At 38.2% G+C, this 19,897-nt stretch overlaps 2 protein-coding genes across 3 annotated transcripts in view; one reads left to right on the forward strand and one right to left on the reverse strand.

Annotated features, from left to right (window-relative positions):
- Positions 1-2,029, forward strand: part of NID2 (nidogen 2) — a 62,163-nt gene extending 60,134 nt beyond the window's left edge. The window contains exons 20-21 of one of the 2 annotated variants that reach the window (XM_066387999.1): positions 980-1,092; positions 1,365-2,029. In XM_066387999.1, the coding sequence (XP_066244096.1) occupies positions 980-1,092; positions 1,365-1,375 (124 nt within the window). In that variant the 3' untranslated portion in view covers positions 1,376-2,029. The other variant, XM_066387998.1, reaches the window with a different exon arrangement.
- A 149-nt stretch (positions 2,030-2,178) lies between these two features.
- Positions 2,179-19,564, reverse strand: RTRAF (RNA transcription, translation and transport factor). The gene is made up of 8 exons (XM_066388000.1): positions 19,402-19,564; positions 17,740-17,864; positions 14,532-14,631; positions 10,593-10,679; positions 9,009-9,097; positions 5,649-5,717; positions 2,632-2,680; positions 2,179-2,511 (listed from the first exon to the last, which is right to left on the reverse strand). Exons 1-8 carry the CDS (start codon positions 19,460-19,462, stop codon positions 2,357-2,359), a joined length of 735 nt encoding a protein of 244 aa, XP_066244097.1. The 5' UTR covers positions 19,463-19,564; the 3' UTR covers positions 2,179-2,356.
- Positions 19,565-19,897: the final 333 nt, after the last annotated feature.

The raw sequence follows: 19,897 nt of genomic DNA on the forward strand, positions 1-19,897 counted from the left end.
CCCTGGGCGGGCCTGAAAAGGCACCCTCTTCGGGAGGACACACCATTGGTGTTACCAAATGTCAATAAGTGACCTGAGAAATTGAAGCCTCTCCTGGAGTTTTCATTTTGTTACCTCTGCATTAGTAGAGAACTCATTCAAATGTTACCCAGAAATTTAACTGTATTGCTTACAAGTAGCTTAAAAGTGGCAGAGCATTATAGATAATCAACTATCCAAAAAGGAAAGTGCTTTATTCTATATCTGATTCCAGAGAATAAGACTAGCTTAAAGGGCACCGTGAAGTATATTAGGTATATGACTTAAATTTTATTTATTTAAATGACATTGTAGACTTATTAGTTGTCTACCAGTTCTCCAAGGAGGAACTGGACCATTAAATGTATATGCGGTTGGCAAAAGTAGGTTTACTGTTGTTTGTGTGGAAGACATGCTGATTGTGATTATTACACTAGTTTTAACTCAAGACTGTCATAATGGCACAGTAAACCTACTTTTGCCCACCCCTGGATAGTGTCTAAGCCCTTCTACCCTATCCCTGCAATTTTTATTTAATTGGTCTAGCAAGAGGCCCAGGCATCAATATTTTAACAGATCCTCATGTGATTCCAACCTGCAGCTAGGGTTGAGAGCCACTGGAGTGGAGGGGTAGTTCTCACACTTCCTTGTGACATCAGAATCACCCTGAGGGCTGTTAAAACATGATGGGATCCTAGCCCAAAATTTCTAATTCAGTAGGTGTGAGGAAGGGCCCAAAATTCACATTTCTACCAAGTTCCCAGATGCTGCTGGTCTGAAGACCACTTTGAGAACCACTGGTAGAGACACACCTTCAGACTTGAAACAGGCCAACATGCATTGTTATATTAATTTAAAATATGTATTCTAGAAGGCCGCAGAGATTTTTTTCTCTATTGAAATCAACTTTTTCTATCCAACCTTAAGTCCCCATGACTTCACACTCCCATTCTCTTACCAGGGATGGTGTTATATCAGTCAGTAGAGACAGTGGCCAGCTTACTGACGAGTACCTTCCGGAGCAGCGCTCTCACCTCTACGGGATAACAGCAGTCTACCCCTACTGCCCAGCAGGTAAACCAGAACCTCAGGCTGCTCCTCTGGGTCAACAGGGGAGACAAGGGTATCTGGAAACTGATAACCTCTGGCCCAGACATTGGCTGCTGCTTTAAATTGGAAAAGTTAATGGCGAATACATTGGGGTGACCAGTGTTTACTACCTAAGTCTATCTAGCTTAACTATACAAAACAAGGTCAGCCAATTAGGATATTTTCCCTTTAAAAGATCTGCTGTTGCAACTCAGTTATAAAAGACTCACCCATTGTCCCCTCCCCCCCACTTACAGGAAGAAAGTAAATACAGCATCGTAAAGGACTTGAGTTTACAATCAGAATTGGACCCTAAAGAACACTTATAGCAAACAAAGGTGAAGACAGTGATAAAGGAATTGGCCATTAGAAGTTTCTGGACAAAGAAGATGGACATTTTCAGTGCCAAAAGACTAAGTATTTTTTGTGAAAAGTTTATACCTCAATCTTTACTACTGTATTTTTAAAAACAAAAGTTATTGCAAGTTTAAAAGAGGTAATAGAATTTTAATTGTTGCTTTAAAGCAACTGTTTATAAACATCATTATTTAAAAGGTCAAATTCATTCAACTAAGAACAATTAGAAATATGTTAAGACCCTAAATCTGATTTTTATACTAGGGTTTCTCTTTGGCCATGAAATTAAAGCACACATGATGAGTATAAAAATAAAATCCTAAAGATATTAACCTTGACATAGTTAGAGAAGGCTATGTAGAACTAATGGGAAAGAACCCAATTTATTTATAGTTTCCCAACAAAATTCTAAGATTTTTTTTACCTCTGCATCAGTGCATTTCTATTTATATTAAAAGGTGCTAGAATGTTTCAATTTTTATTTTCTGATCCTGTAAGTCCTTCTATAGAATAACCCACAGAAATTACATTTATAAATGCCAAAGATGTATCAGTTCCCAAATTTCATAGATTACTCCAATAAAATATTTTAAGTTTTCCTATGACTTCTGAGGCTCTGTACTGTTTCTACAATAAAATTGGGAGTTGACATATACCTTAATCACAAAGGAAGCAGCAGATTAATTATACATAAACACAACACATAGTCAAAAAAAAAATCCACTTTCCCGAACTTTATTAAAGAAAAATCAATGATGGTAAATCTCTAGAACATACTCAATTTTCTGAGATTCTTCCCATGAAAATGTGACGTTAGATTTCGAAACATACACCAGGGTGTACATGGTTCCCAACTGTACTACGTAGGTGAGAGGCTGAAATACTAAAATGTTCATCTTCCAACTTTCCCCAGTCTGTGGTCTGTCTTTGGATCGGCAATAATTGCCTGAACAGCTACTATGGCTTCGTTAATTTTTGTCTGTAGCTCTCTGAGCTCTTCTATATGCAGCAATCGCAGGATTTGAGCAGCTTCATTAAGAACTGCATCTATTTATAAGAAACATGGCATTAATCAGTAACCTGTATTTAAGACCATTTACTCATTTCCCCCAAATGTTCACCTAGTCTCTAAAAGTAGTTTGAAGTAATCAAAACAAGATCACTTACCTCCTGTGTCAAAACCAAGAGTATGCTTGTCTAAAGCAACAGGCAATCCCTTAAAAAAAAATGGACAAAATGAGACTATAGTCAAGTATCACATTCCTTTCTCATCTAAAACTGAAAAGCATCTAGTTTTTTTTTTAACCCTTTTAGTCACAGTAGCAAGAGGACTGAGATTCTCTTTAAATTTGCTTTTGAGGTTTTTTCCTACTATATATAACCAGTTGGGAAAGAATGGCCTTTGAAAGCCGTGGGAAGCTAGTTCCATAACCCATCCAAGCCTGTAAGACGGGGCATCTCGACAGCTCCTTTCTGCTACAGTGCTGTCCTGCTGCAGGGCGCTCCTATCCCATCTCACCTACGGCAGCAGCAGTGTGCGAGCCAAATGCAACGGGACTGCTTTTAATATTCCTTTCCTCAAGCAGGTTTATTTCTGAGCACAGTCTGTAAATCACACACATCTAAAATATACATATCTTTTCAGCCAGTGTTTTTACCAGATTATCTATATGTATTATTTAACTTACAATAATTGTTCATTTTGAAGTTACTTTGAAATAACCCCGGGGTCGCGACCCACAGGTTGAGAACCGCTGATCTAGGTAAATGAATAGAATCTAAACCATTTAGCTAATCAGTAAGCACCTATATCTAAATATACCAAAGATCGTGAATTATGATGATGCCAAACTACATGGAGTTCACAAAACTAGCAAATAAAAATAAGGACAGGCCATCTACACTTTCTGCTGACTACTCTGTAAAAAAAAATCATTAACAGTAAAGAAAAAAAGTTGCTAAATTTCAATGCTACAAATGCTAAGCCGTCACTACTCAATTCTTGCCTAATCGATTAATGAAAATCTACCAAAGGCCTGACCAGGTGGTGGCACAGTGGAGAGAGCGTCAACCTGGGATGTTGAGGACCCAGGTTAGAAACCCTGAAGTCGCTTATCTGGCTTTAGTGTGGGATCACAGACATGATCCCCAAGGTCACTGGCTCAGCTGGAGCCCCCTGGTCAAGGCACATGAGAAGGAATCAATGAATAACTAAAGCACCGCAACAAGAAGTTGATGCTTCTCATCTCTCTCCCTTACTGTCTGTCCCAGTCTGTCTGTCTGTCTCTTGCTAAAAAGAAAAAAGAAGATCTACCTAGGTGCCATCTGCTTCAAAATAGCTAATAATAAAGCCATAGAAACAAATGGGTATGACAATTCGGTGAGCAAAGCTGAAGAGTAGAATGTGCTGAGTGGTTTTCTATGTTAGTCTGGTACCAGAGGCTCCATTTTCCCTTTGTCTGCCGAAAGACCAAGGAACAGCTACGGCTAAAGATGACCACATGCTAGTTATGATCGGTTACAAATGAGACCACAACTGTAAAACTTCTCCACTGTATTATCGCATGGTATCTTTTGAGATGACATTGAAACTAAGGTTAATTTGGATCACTGAAAACAAAACTAAACTATACTTTGCAAACAGCAGCAGTGATTTGCTCTGCCCTTATTTGCACTGCCTTTCAAACCAAAGGCACAGTTTTACTGAATGCATGATTTTATTATGCCAGAACAATTTACTGTCTGTTCTATAGTGTGAGAGAAATAGGCTGATCTTTAACCCAATTACCAGTGGCTGGATTCATACATAATTAATAAGCCAATAAGAACCTTTAAAAGAAATAGTGTCTTTCAGAGGGGACTACACTTCCCTGGCATTAATAACCTTTTAACGTTACTGGGCCCTGCTAAAGATGGAGTCAAAGAACAAATGACATTGAGGAACTGGAGGAAGCAAAAAGGACCAAGGACCAGAATGGTGGCTACACCAAAGGCATTCACTGCAACATCTATACAGCAGGAAGCGGTATTATCAGACACCTGCCGCAGCTGCTGCTGACCCATGAGGACATTCTCTGTACTGCCCCATAGGCAACAACACATTAGGGACATTTAGATTTCTGGTACAGTTCATCTAAAAAGTCTCAGAATTATTACAGGATAGTTATGGTACAGTTTTCTCATTCTAAACAGAAGGACTGAAAGATGAGTTTCAGTCACCTGTACCCTGAACCTTATACTCTGATAGCCCCTATAAATCTCCCCATCACCTGGGACACCAACTAGTTCCTGTAACCCACCACACAGTCCCTTGTCCCCACCCACCATGACAGCACAGGCTCTGAATTAGATTGCCTGAGCTCAACCACTTATCAACTAGGTGATTTTATGCAAGTAACTTAGGTTTCATGCTAGGAAATACAAACGATAAAAGAAGAAGAGATTTTTCTGAAGAAACAAAAGAGGACAGGATTTAGGTTGAAAAGAAAATTATTAACAGAGGAAGTATGTCCTGTTTCCCATCAATTAATCAAAATAATCCAGTAGCCTGACCAGGTAGTGGTGCAGTGGATAGAGCACTGGGACTGGGACACAGAGGACCCAGGTTCAAAACCCCAAGGTCGCCAGCTTGAATGTGGGCTCATCTGGTTTGAGCAAGGCTCACCAGCTTGAGCCCAAGGTCGCTGGAATGAGCAAGGGGTTACTCACTCTGCTACAGCCCCCTGGTCAAGGCACATATGAGAAAGCAATCAATGAACAACTAAGGTGCCGCAATGAAGAATTGATGCTTCTCATCTCTCTCCCTGTCTATCCTTATCTGTCCCTCTGTCTCTCTCTCACACACACACACAAAAAATCCAGCAAATTTCACAAGGGCACATATTCTTTTAAATGAACTTCGATTATGCACATGCAGTGGCTTGTACTGGATGTGCTACTGATAGCTTCTCTAAGGTATTAAGGGAGACAAACATGAATTTATTTTTCAATGACAATGACTAGATACAATTTGCTTAGGGACTGAATTCAGTACCCTTGAAGTAAGCTATCATTTCTCTGGGCAGTTCTAACATAGAATGGATATCTTAAACAGATACACACAGTTTAAATACATGACAATACCAGAAGAAACTTTCATTAATAACTTAGACTTTACTTAAAAAACAATGAAAAAAAACACATACCTCTTTTGATTGATTTGCTTTAGCAATTGCATCCTGTGTCAGACGTTCCTGGACCAAAATGCGAATTGCCTAAGAAACCCAAAAATACTGACTTTAGTTTTTAGTGGCTGATTGGTCAGCTTTTCTTCTCTGAGTCTAGATAATAAGGATGCTCAGTTTGATAAAGTTAACAGTTCATTAACAAACTCCCCATTAAAGAAAAAAAACCCTGATACTGTAATAAAAGTTTTCATATTTAATATTTAATAATGTAAAATGATGCTTAAAACAATTTAAAATAGCTTGACCAGGTGGTGGCGCCATGGACAGAGCGTCAACCTGGGACGCTGAGGACCCAGGTTCAAAACCCTGAGGTTGCCAGCTTAAGTGCGGGATCACAGACATGACCCCATGGTCGCTGGCTTGAGCAAGGGCATCAGTGGCTTGGCTGGAGCCCCACCCCGATCAAGGCACATTATGAGAAAACAATCAATGAACAACTAACGTGCTGCAACTATGAGTTGATGCTTCTCATCTCTCCCCCCTTCCTGTCTGTCCCTCTAAAAAAAAGAATTACAATATTTTTTGAATAACTCATGTGCATGTTAAAAAAATTATTTTTATAAAAGATACAAGGTAAAAAGTAGGTTCTCTTACAGGCTTCAGCCATCCCTCCAGAAGACAAGCATTGTTAACAGATCCTTGTGAACCCTTACCTGGACTCTGACTAAATTACAATCATATTCAGGGAAACACAAGCCATCTCTGACACAAAGGGTAGCATATCACACATTGTCCTTGCTTTTCTCATTTAATTATAGTAAAATGTTTTCAGAGCTTTCACAGAACAGTGTTTCTGTCCCCAAGCCATTTTATTACAGCAGACTCTGGCACAAACTCCAAAAAAAAAAAAAAAAGATTTCTTAATGGAATTTTAATTAATGAATGACAATTAAAACTCAAAAATAACTGAAAATGGGCAAAAAATTTTAAATTTTTTCCACTGATTTGAGAGGGAGAGGGAGAGAGAGAAGCATCAACTTGTTCCACTTTAGTTGTTCCCTTTAGTTGTGCATTCATTGATTGCTTCTTGTACGTACGTTCCCTGACCAAGGATCGAACCTGTGATCTCAGCATGCTGGGATGACTTTTTTTTTTTAAGTGAGAGGTGGGGAGGCAGGGAGGCAGAGACAGACTCCCATATGTGCCCTGACCAGGATCCACCCAGCAAGCCCACTAGGGGGCAATGCTCTGCTAATCTCGGGCTGCTCCTCTGCTCTGAACAAAGCTGTTTTAGAGTCTGAGGGGAGGCCATAGAGCAGAGGTCCCCAAACTTTTTACACAGGGGGCCAGTTCACTGTCCCTCAGACCGTTGGAGGGCCGCCACATACAGTGCTCCTCTCACTGACCACCAATGAAAGAGGTGCCCCTTCCGGGAGTGCGGGGGGGGGGGGGGGGGGATAAATGGCCTCAGGGGGCCACATGCAGCCCGAGGGCCGTAGTTTGGGGACGCCTGCCATAGGGCCATCCTCAGTGCCTGGGGCCAAATTGCTTGAACCATTCTAGCCATGGCTGCCAGGAGGGGATGAGAGAAAGAGAGGGAGAGAGAAAGAGAGAGAGAAAAAGAGAGAAAAGAGAGAAAAAGAGAAAACGGGGAGGGATAGAAAAGCAGATGGTTGCTTCTCCTGTGTTCCCTGACTGGAAATCAAACCTGGGGCTTCCACACGCTGGGCCTCTTTTTTTCTTTTCTTAATAAAAAAACAAACCTTCCTGACCTGTGGTGCTGCAGTGGATCAAGTGTCGACCTGGAACACTGAAGTCGCCAGTTTGAAACCCTAGGCTTGCCTGGTCAAGGCACATATGAGAAGCAACTACAAGTTGATGCTTCCCGCACCCCCTCCACCTTTCTCTCTCTCTCCTCTAAAATCAATAAATAAATCTTTAAAAAAAAAACTGCTATATTTGAAAAGAATCATCAAACCAATCTTTCACAGTGACTGCAAATGCAAAGTCTGGTCATCAAACAGTTAATATACTGATGCTCACACTTGGCAAACCTATGATGATGTTTCCCACATCATTATGTATTGTTTGAATGCTTCTTAAAATAACTCAAAAGAACACTCATGCGCCAAGATTAGAATTTTATTAAGTTTATGATCATTTAAAATTTTCCTATTGGGTGTTTAAAGTTTAACAAAAATACCCTCAAAATGCTAACATTGTCTGTTTCTCCCCATTTATGATTAAAGCTGATGTGAATACTTTGAATTGTTCCAAAGCAATTTACATAATTGCCTCGGTAAAGAACAAGCCTTTGAAAAAGCTGTAATTTCACAAAAAATAACTTTTTGTCTCTTGGCATCCAATCTGAGTTGGGGAAATCCAAGTTGCCATTCAGATTCAACACACAGAATTACAATAATTTAGAAACAGGACAGTCTTTCCCTTATTGTAACTGCTGTTTAATACATACAATTCTGAAAAGTAGAATAAATTATGGCTTAATCTCTTGTGGGTAAAGAGAAATTTAATTATTTAACTTACTAACAAAGTAGTTTAAAAGTAATTTACATGCACAAAGTATAGATTTTTATGAGAACCTAAACCTTTGATTTCTGATAAAAATCTGTAATTTCTAAAATAATTTCCAAGTCTGGTATCTTAAATACCATTCACCTGCCCCCCTCCCCACATACACACACTGTACCATCACAATTACTTGGCATAAATCTTCTGAAGTGTGAGTATGTTTTTTCTCTCAGAAATAAGAGACTTCTTTCAGACCCCTGGGTTCCCTGAAGTGAAGGTGTGAACTGAGGGTCTATCTAGGATGGGTGACTTAGAAGACAGAAATACTCGTCGTTCTCTTCAAGATTTTGGAGTATGTATTTTTGACCAAATTCATCATTACTAATTTGGCATTTCCTACTATCTTAATGAATATAGATCATGAATCTTTTTAAAGGACTGATTAAACATAAGTAGGGTGATACAGGAAAAAGAATGAACCACAAGGTCAGTGCCTTCATTAAAATTCTGGCTTGATCATTTTTTATCTTCTTAAATATTTTTTCTAAGTCTGCTTCTTCGTATATATATTAAAAAGGAAGATATTAACATCTATGTGGGACTGCTGGGAAGACTGAATGGAATCATCTTACAAAGGATGTAAGCACAGTGGCAGGCACACAGTAAACCCTCTATTTAGTTGTTATTAGAAAATCTAAAACAGATGAAATCTGCTTTATGTCCCACATTCCTCCACATTTTAGTCATTCAACCATAAATTTCAATATCAAAAACAGTTAACTTTTTGAAAATAAAAGTTTCTAAAATATATATACAGTTTCCGTCAAGAATCAAGAATATGAAGCTGACCTTAAGCATCACCAGGTAATCGTCATGACGCTGAATCTGAAGGAGGTTAGCCAAAGCCATGACACCAGCCTTGAAATCAGGGTTATTTACTAGAAAGGATTAAAATGGAAACTGAGAGCTCTGCAAACATAATTAGACATATAATGTAAACATATAAACTTACAAGTAACATTCCGAATTCTCCAGTAACAACAAACCTCAATTTTTAACTCTGCTGCTGAGGAGCAGTGCAGGGGCATCAGCAAACAGGCAAACTGATGAGATCAATGATTTTATTAACCAGCCAAAGCATAAGTGATTAAATTAACTAACATTAAATCTGTCCTAGGACTTTTCCTACATGGCCCATTTTGCAGCACTTTTAATTAACATTTCTTCCCAAAGCTATTAATTTTAATACATGGATCCTTTCAATAAATCATTTTCCCAAAACCTTTTCTCTAAGCAGCAGCTCTAAAGTGTCCAAGCAGCTTATTAATTCACAGGGATAACTCAAATTATAAGTCACATGGAATCAGTGAAAGAATTATTTAACATATTATAATCTAAGTAATTAGACTCTATACTTTTAAAAGAATTACTAAAAGATGGGACTTAATGAAAAATGTTACCACTTTCACAGTGTCAGATTAGAAAAAATGTTACCCAGGAAGGCAAATAATCATCAGCAAAATTAATTACAAATAAAAACCTCTATATTACCGCAGATCAGAGAACAGCATTTTAACATTCTAATACTCAATTATAAGAGGAAGAAGAAAGCACATTGTTACTGACAACAAAACACACCAGAGAATAAAGCATCCTTGAAAATGTCTGCATGAAGCATTCTTAATTTACTAAAACCAAATACACCCAGATTTCAATCTAGGAAGTAAGCATTTAAGAAACCAAAAATGTTGATCATTTTTATGTATTTACATAGTCATCTCATTTCCAGATCCCCAGTGGATGCCTAACCGGAATAGTATAGAACCCTAAAGATACTATATTTTTTTCCCTCTTACATACATATCTTTTCATGTAAAAAAGAAGCACTTTATGGCTTCTCTTTGGCATATCCAAATTACGAACATCATGACTCTCATGTTTTGGTGACATTAAGTAAAGTAAGTTACCTGAACACAAGCACTGGATAGCATGACAGTTGATCTGGTAACTCAGCCAGCTACTAAGTGACTAGACTGCAGGGGTCCCCAAACTTTTTACACAGGGGGCCAGTTCACTGTTCCTCAGACCGTTGGAGGGCTGCCACATACAGTGCTCCTCTCACTGACCACCAGTGAAAGAGGTGCCCCTTCTGGAAGTACGGCGGGGGGGGGGGGGGGGGGGGCGGATAAATGGCCTCAGGGGGCCGCAGTTTGGTGACACCCAGACTAGAGCATGGATATGCAGAACAAAGCCATGATTCACGGACCAGGCAGGGTGGCACAGGACTTCATCATGCCACTCAGAACAGTGTGCAATTTAAAATGAATTGTTCGTGTCTGAAATTTTCCATTTAAGATTTCTGGATAGCAGTTGACCACAGGTAACTGAAAGCACGGGAATGAAAGTGTGAATAAAGGGGTCTACTATACTTACCATCCAAATTGATCAATGGCTCTGCATTTTTGGCTGCACTGTCAGCATTTTTTGTATTATCCAACACTGAGTCCTTGTATTTTTCAGCTGTAAAAATAGGCAAAGATGCAATTTGTAAGACTGCAACTTAAGGTAAACAAACTGCTTATTTACTGAATTTGAGCCAAACTGGTTATAAGACAACTCATCCAATCAAAATTATTTTTGCTATTAAAAAATCTAACAGAAGATAAGCCCTGGCAGGTTGGCTCAGTGGTAGAGCATCAGCCTGGCGTGTGGATGTCCTGGGTTTGATTCCTGGTCAAGGCACACAGGAGAGGCGATCATCTGCTTCTCCACCCTTCCTCCTCCCCTTCTATCTGTCTCTTCCCTTCTCTTCCCACAGCCAAGGCTCCACTGGAGCAAGTTGGCCCAGGTACTGGAATGGCTCCGATTGCAACAGAGCAATGCCCCAGATGGGCAGAGCATCGCCCCCTGGTGGGCATGCTGAGTAGATCCTGGTCAGGTGCATACAGGAGTCTGTCTCTCTGCCTCCCCACTTCTCACTTAAGAAAAATACAAAAAAACAAAAACAAACAAACAACAGAAGAAAATGTTATTATAGAGTTCTGATTAAGCTAAAATGTTCCTTACACAAGTATCTTTTCATCAATATCATTTAAATATATTTAAAAGTAATATACAATATTTTAAACATTATCTAAATGTTAGCAGAGAAAGTCTGCTTTCATAACTTCCTCTGAAAGGTAGTAGGGCTAGAAGAATGAGAAGAGGCTAAAGAGGTTAAAGGAGATTAAATGCAAATTCACTAAAAAGTTTCTTCTCAAATATTTTTGAGTACTGTACACAGAACCCAAAAACTTTGCTTTCTAAAAAAAATTATCACCTCAAATAATACATTATCATGTACAAATCTAAATACAAATCTATATTTATTTCATGGAGACTCAAAAGCCAGAATTCCAAAGGTAGACTTTTATAAATTTTACTTGAAAAATATTTAATAATACACTAAACTTAATGTCCAAAATGCCATCTTTGGCTAAAGTGCTTACATGATTTGCTAATGAAACGAGAGAAAACAAAAGCGTTAAAATTTAAATCAGGCGTTAGCTTCAAGGATCAAAATCTGCAATAGTGGAAACATCGAAATACACCACGACAAAAAGATTGTGACCCATTGAGTAAAATAAGAATCCATATATCTACACTGATTTAAATAAACAAACTGGAAAGGCAGGAAAGTGCCTCCGTAAGGTAGAAAGCCAACAAATAAATGTATACAGAATGATGGAATTATAAAAACGTTATTATTTGGCTATCATCAGCAACATAACTGACTCGGGTGAGAATCATCAAATGGGTGCTAAAGCAGGGGAGGTTGTTTGAGGAGCAAAGGCATATTGACATCATCTCAAATTCCCTCCCAACAATAGAAGTATTTATTACAAAGGGGAAATAGTAACTTTAGAAAGAAGAAACCTTAACCAAATGACTAGAGTAACAGGACCAGTAATTGGACATATCACTAACACATGCCTCCTGATACCCTGCATTAAAGAAAACAACACAATGTCATTTCTGTGTTATTCTTAACAGAAGTACAAACTCTAAATCTAATCATGAGGAAATGAGACAAACCCAAACCAAGGGACATTCTATAAATTATGTCACTGTCATGAAGCACAAGAAAAGATTCTGGAACTTTTCCAGATGATAGGAGACTTAAAAGACTAACAACTAAATGCAACACATGACCAAGGAGTGCATTTTTGATTTGGTATCAAAAATGGTATTAAGACAATTGGTAAAATGTGAATAACAGCTATAGAGAAGAGTACTGAATTAAAGTTAATTTCCTGATTTTGATAACTGTCCTGTAGTTATGTACAGTTAAGAAATGCACATTAAAATACTTTCTGGTAAAAGAGAATTACTTACAACTTAGTATCAAGTGGTTTAGAAAAAATTATGTAGGTATATTATGTATGGAGAGAAGCACAAGACAAATTAATTAAATGTTAACATTTGCAGAATAGAGGTATGAGAAAATTCATTGTAGTATTCTTACAATTTTTCTGTAAATCTGAAATTATGTCAAAAAGTTAAATTTTAAGTCAGATTTTAACCACCTTATCAACAATCTAGCAAGATGCTTTAAAAATATTAAAGTACAATAAAAATTCACAATGTGAAGTTTCATCAAATAAGAATAAAAATTGTAAATAACTTAAAAGCCAAGGAGAGTGCAACATGTTCATGTAAAACCAAAAAAGAACAACAGCGCCTCCTACTAATAAGGGACAGTATTACTACTTTAGCCTTTTCCCCTAAAGGTCTGTTCTTACAACTGATTTTAAGATTATAAAAAAAACTTGTTTTCTAGTTTAGACTTTATATGTACTTTTAATATCATTTACCTTTTAACTGTAATTCAACTAAAATTTCAAATGAAGTTCAACTCTAATTTTCAATATCAAAAAGTTTACTTTATTTCAGATACAACCTCAGTCCACTTATTTTATTAATTAAAAATATCATGCTATTACTGAGAAATAACTGTACTTAAGAGTTATAGTCAACTGTAGGGATATGTAACCACATGGTACCTACAGTTATTGGTACCCAGCTAACCTAAGATGCAGTATTATAAAAATGGGATAAATGGAATAAATAAAACAAATAAATTGAGATGTGACTACAATTTCATTTGAGAATAACTGAAAAATACTTTGGAGTATTTACCAAGTCAAACCAGACGAAAGACTATCAAGGCTTACGATTACATTTATTCATAAGTATTTTCTTTCTAAACTAAAATTAAAAAAAAAAAAAAAAGAGCATGAAGCTTTTCTTAACATTTCTGCCATAACATTTCTGAAATTTAATTATGAAGCTGGTTGGTGCTCTATATTAGAATATGTGAATATTCACATACTGTATTTGCCAAGTTTAGTGCAAATTTTTTCTTTTACTACAGCTGTTAACATCCAAAAGCTTACAATAATAAAAGTATCTGACACTGGTCCATTAGCTCAGTGCTAGTGTCGGCCTGGCATGTGAATGTCCTGGGTTTGATTCCTGGTCAGAGCACACAAGAGAAATGACCATCTGCTTCTGCAGCACCCCCCAACCCCCTACCCTGCTTTCCCTTCCTGCAGCCATAGCCTGACTGGTTCATTGGCCCTGGGTGCTGAGGATGGCTCTCTGGAGCCTCCGCCTCAGGTGCTAAAAATAGCTCAGTTGCAAGCATGACCCCAGATGGGCAGAGCATTGGCCTCAGATGGAGGTTGCTGGGTAGATCCCAGTCGTGGTGCATGCAGGAGTCAGTCTATCTCCCCTCCTCTCACTTGGAAAAGAAGAAAAAATAAAAATAAATAAATAAAAGGATCTATAATAAAATGACACTACACATAAGTAATAAATATATTTTGGCCTATAGTATATTTCAGTCTCTTGTGAAATTACCTGTTGCAACCAAAATTCTGAAATCCTATTAATTCTGGGTTGCTAATAATTTAACCTAAAAGGCTAAAGTACAGACTGTGCAAGATAGCAAATTTACCAAATACTTTGTGAGAAGGCATTCAATTAGCCTTCTTCAGAAGACATCATTTCTAAATTCTAAAAAGAAACCCTAAATACCAATGAATTGACAGTGCTTTTAACTTCTTATGATAATAAGAGACTCTAATTTTAGAAAAGAAAATTCTTTCCCAGACAATTTGGGAATTTGGGGGTGAGTACTAGACACAGAAGAATGGTTACTAAAAATGTAAATTTTTAAATAGATGCTAAAAAGGAAGAGGAGGATATATAAAACTTAAAATTAACCACAAGTAAAGTAAGACAAAGAAACAGAAACTGGCGTTCCCTACATTTTTACACTCCCACCTTTTCTTTTCTTTCTTTAAAACACATATTTCCCACAAAACATACCATTATCTCCATATTCAAGTCTAACAGCTAAACCAAGAAGCCAGTCAATTGCTTCTTGTCGATCTTGAATCTTGAAAGGACAGTTAACATCTGTGAGATACTGTGAGGGGAAAAAAATTCAGTTTCATTATTACTAGTCACAGAATCAAAAAATTGTGAAGTTGAAAGATACCTAGTTTGGATCTCAAAGAATTTCTTTTAACATTTACATTACTAAAATTTTGATGCAATTATATAAACCAGAGGAAGGAAACACTTAACTGTCAACCACCATAAATGAAATATTTCCATCATGCTTTTTAGTACTATCTTTCTTTTGCAGATTCCAGATAAGGCACCTGGAATCTAGAACTGATCTAGAACAACTTCCTTGTTTAATCTGTAAGAAAACTGAGGCCTAGACAGATTAACACTTGTCTATAGTTACACAACTTACATCTGGGACCTGAATCTAAACTTTTTGATTCCAGGTCTCAACATACAAAGAGCAATTCAATAAAAAGGACTCTAAAAAGGAGGATATAAACTAAAGCAATTATCAACTTAACCTTCACTTTCATATTATGAAAATGCTGCTTAAGAGAGTAAGTCATGTAACATACATGTTCAATGTAAGCAAACATTTTAAATAAGTGTCAGAAACTATATATTGAAATCAGTATTATCCATTAAATGAGTCTCTTAGGAGCTTAAAATCTAATTCTAGCAACAATACCATTACTCAGAACTTCTGGAACTCCCTTTTGGGGATAATTAATCAGCACTTTTAAGCCATAACTAGTTTTCTAACCAAAAATTTTATCCCCTGACTTAAAAAAAAAACACAAAACCTCATTCAAAAGGTTTGGTCATAATCTAAAAAGTAAATCCACCTTCAAAGTTTAAAAACTGTTAAGACTCAGGATATGCAAAAGATGTCTCATGATCTAAAAGTAATTCCAAAAGAAGTTACAAATGGGCTTTAAGCAGTGACACCATCATTTCAAAGAGACCAAGGCGAAGGATATCTGTCTGGATGAGTTAAGTTCCAACATCTCTGTCTTTCCGTTAATTCTGAGTGTTTTCAACAGAAATGTTTTTATATGGTAGTCCCCCATTATCCGCAGGGGTTATGTTCCAAGGCTCTCCGTGGATGTCTGAATTCTTGGATAATATATATTATCCTATCTACCCTATGTATACTACATTTTCCCCCATACATACCTATGACAGAGTTTAACTTATAAATTAGGTACAGTAAGAGATTAATAACAAATAAAATAGAACAATTATAACAATATACTCTAATGAAAGTTATGTGAATGTGGTCTCTCTCTCAAAATGTTAACCTGTACTTACCCTCTTCTCATGAGGATGTGAAGTGATACAATGCTATGAGATGAATGAAGTGAGATGAAGGATAAAGTCCAAGTGTGCTTTTATGGTAGTTAAACAATAAATATAACAAAATTAAATTTATTCTGACATTAAAATTTTGTTACATTTTTTAAGTTATGCTTTTTAGAATTCGTAAAAAAGAGGGGTTAAAAATTTAAAAAACGACAAAAATGTTATCTTTATATATCTATATATAGATACTAAGAAGATTTAGTAAATTCGGCAGGTCTCGGCACGAATGTGTTAAGTTTTTTCATTCTTGTGTTTATGAGAAACATGAGCCTGACGTGTCCTAGCGATTTCTTCAATATTTGGGCATATATTTGAGCGGCAAACTCTCATTTCCTCCTCAATACATTGAAGATTCCTCTGTTTTTACTCTTAATTGTGTTGAGTACAGAAAACCCCCACCATACATATCATCTTAACTTTACACCAAATAAAGGACAGAAGAAACTTGCCTCCAGTCTTTCCGGGGAACATGAGGGGTAGTGTAAACAATCCAGCACTACAGGCCCTGGCCGGTTGGCTCAGTGGTAGAGCATTGGCCCGGCGTGCAGGAGTCCCGGGTTCAATTCCCGGCCAGGGCACACAGGAGAAGCGCCCATCTGCTTCTCCACCCTTCCCCCTCTCCTTCCTCTCTGTCTCTCTCTTCCCCTCCCGCAGCCAAGACTCCATTGGAGCAAAGTTGGCCCGGGCGCTGAGGATGGCTCTGTGGCCTCTGCCTCAGGCACTAGAATGGCTCTGATTGCAGCAGAGCAACACCCATGGGCAGAGTATCGCCCTCTGGTGGGCATGCCGGGTGGATCCCGGTCAGGCGCATGCAGGAGTTTGTCTGACTGCCTCCCTGTTTCCAGCTTCAGAAAAATACAAAAAAAAACCCCAAAACAAAAAAACAATCCAGTACTACAGCTTAACAGCTTTCTGCAACCTAATCAGGCAAGTAAGGTTGGGGTTGGGCAGACTGTCAGCTTACAGCCAATTCCTTACACCTCTGTCCCCCCAAAATCTAAACTGCAAAAACCCTGTTGGTTTTTTGGTCCTCAAAAGGCACATATTTCTAAGGAATACCGTAGGGTGCACTTGGAAATCTTCTAGGGTGCACTGGTGCACCCTGGCGCACACTTTGAGAACCACTGCCCTGAATCATAAAATCTCTAATTCTAAGGAGAAAGGTATCTAATCACTCTGCTACAGCCAATGAAAAATTTAGTCTTTTTCATATTTGTAAAGGTAAATACTTTACTCAGTGAGGTAATATAACCAATGAAAATGTTTAATGTAAGTAATGATACTGTAAAATGTAATTTTTATTCTAATTTGGAAATAATACTTTCTACCAAAGTGTAATTAAAATTAAACTAAGTCAATATAAAAATTATTCTAGCCACAAAAGTAAGATATACATACAGGTTCTTTTAGGATTACTTCTATTGTTCTATTGTACACAACAAGGGACACGTGTGTACCTTCACTACAAGTATAAAGAAGACAATCTACATTTTCAAGCATATCAATGGCTTATTTTGATGTATTATTGCTGCATTTTTAGTCTAATATAAAATTTTTTATTTTGGCCATATTTACCATTTATAGAATATATGTATGTCACTGTTTATTTGAGAAACCTAATTGTTTCCAGACAAAAATATTTCTAATACCAAAATCTTGGGAGGAGAAGAGAATAAAATTTACTCTAAAAACAAAAGAAAGTTAAACTGAAATCCAGCTCTTCCAACACCGATCATTATTTTTATTTTTAAGCTTGTCTGTCTTCATATAATTTTTAGAAAAGCTCTCTATACTTTTATTTTACTTTCCAACTTATTACCTTTTCAAAGAACTTGGACCAATCACTGCTGTGGATGTTTCTTAAATTACCCCTATCTTCAATCTTGTAGTGTCTGATTTTCTGGTCTTCAAGCCAAACAATAAAGTTTCTAAATTCTGTTTCATCTGTAACAAAAATACCAGATAAATTAATGGAAGCCATTCCTTCACCACAAATAAATGGTGAATATTTTAAACTCCAAAATAAGTTAACTGAGCTGTTCAAAGTAGGAGTTAAAAGTGCAGACTTTGGATCAACAAATTGTTCTGCTCATATCCTGGCCTAAATTCAAATTCTGGTTCCAGACACTCAGTGGTTGTGTAAACTTGGGCTAATCACCTAAATTTGCTGTGCTTCAGATTCTTCAATTACAAAATGGGGGTGATAACAGGACTTACCTTATAGGGTTGTTATGAAGATTAAGTGAAATACATAATATTAAAAACAGTGTCTGCCAGACAGTTTTGCTATGTAAGTGTTATTCCAATTATTTTGGAAAGAGGGACAGGGGCAGGGTTAAATGTATAGCAAAGTAATAATGAAGTAGAAAAATTAAATGACAAAAGAGAAGAAACATGCTATTGTCACTGTTACAGTACATTATGTGCACTCACGAAAAAGTACATTATTTCATTTAACCTTCTATACGCTTTGGAGGTAGGTAATATCACCCTTTCACAAATGAGAAAAACTGAGGCTCAAAAATTCAAATCCCAATCTCAGCTCTATTGGCACTGACCCTTTTTTTGTTCAATAAAAGGCAAAGGCAGAAAAACAAGATTTTATAACTTGACATGCTTTTACAGGAGATAACAAAACACTGTTATCCTACTTATAAATTATGTCCACTTTCAAATGCAAGCTTCCATTATTGAAGTCTTGAGAATTACACAATGATCTAAGTATCCCAGGTTGTACCTGGATCACTTTCAAACTTACTAATCTATCACAGGCTAAGAACTTTGAAAGATAATACGCAGTGGTGGATAGTAGTTAAGTAACAACGGGTAGCAATGTCAACACATTAAAAAATCTTTTAAAGTTGTAAAATCCCAATAGCTTTGTACTTACAATTCAAACATTCCGTTCATCCGCTATCAACTTTTTTTTTTCTTTTTTTTTGCACGACCCCACACAAAGTAATCAGCCCGTTACTATATCGCGTATAGGTCTGGGGCTTCATTAGGAACTGTCTTGATCTCAAACTGCTGGATGGCTCCCGGTGCCTCCCCCCTCACCCATTAGTTCCTGGCGGGCAAAATACCACTCTACAAATTACTCAGCATCTTTCTCACTGTCCAGCTCAGCGCTGGCTCACAGCAGGTGCTCAAAGTATCACCCATTTACCCAGGAAACCACGGAGTTGAAGGGATAAGTCAGAAGCCGAATACTTTCCCTCTAGTGTGCTGGGGGCTGGGTGTCTGGAGTTTAACAAGTGCAGAAAGTAACGGTGCGAGGCAGGAGGGGGCGAGGGGGGTCCGCAGCCCGGGCGTGGCCGGCGGTGGGGGTAGGGGCGGGGGATGCGGAAAGCAGAGGTGATTGGAAGCCAGGAGGAGAGCACGGGCCCAGGGGCCCCCGGGGAAGACAGGGCCGCGGAGGGTCCGGGTAAGGAGCCTGGGTGGGGACGCTGAAACGGCGGCCGGCCCGGGACCACCGCCTCACCTTTGCAGTTGAAGCCGGCAGGGTTGTGGTAGTCGAGGGCCGTCAGCTTGCGTCGGAACATGATCCCGGCTTCTCGCTCTGGTCCCCCCGGCTTCGGCCGGAGAGGAGAGGCGAGGAGCGGCGGGCGGCGTAAGCACCGGCGACGCGGCGAGAGGGTGGCGAGGCGCCTTGACGCTCCGAAATGACGGCGGCCTGCACCAATCGTGGCTTAGGAAAGGCGGCTTCCTGGGAATGCTAACCAATCGCGGCTTCGACTGGGGAGGCGGAGCCACGTCGGGGCACGTCGACGCTCAAATAAACTTTATTGTCAGCTTCCTAGTTTACAATAGGAATGAAGCACCTGGAGAGACAGTTTCCTCCTGTTTTCTTAGCCTTCTTGATACAGCATGTAGAGAAGAGTATACATACATAGAATTTCTACTATCGGCCATACCGCTGATCTGATCATAGAATTACTCTTTAGTATTTTCAGTGTATTAATTCATTCTTTCATTCA

The sequence above is a fragment of the Saccopteryx leptura genome, chromosome 6, assembly GCF_036850995.1.
Source record: "Saccopteryx leptura isolate mSacLep1 chromosome 6, mSacLep1_pri_phased_curated, whole genome shotgun sequence".
Taxonomy (NCBI): domain Eukaryota; kingdom Metazoa; phylum Chordata; class Mammalia; order Chiroptera; family Emballonuridae; genus Saccopteryx; species Saccopteryx leptura.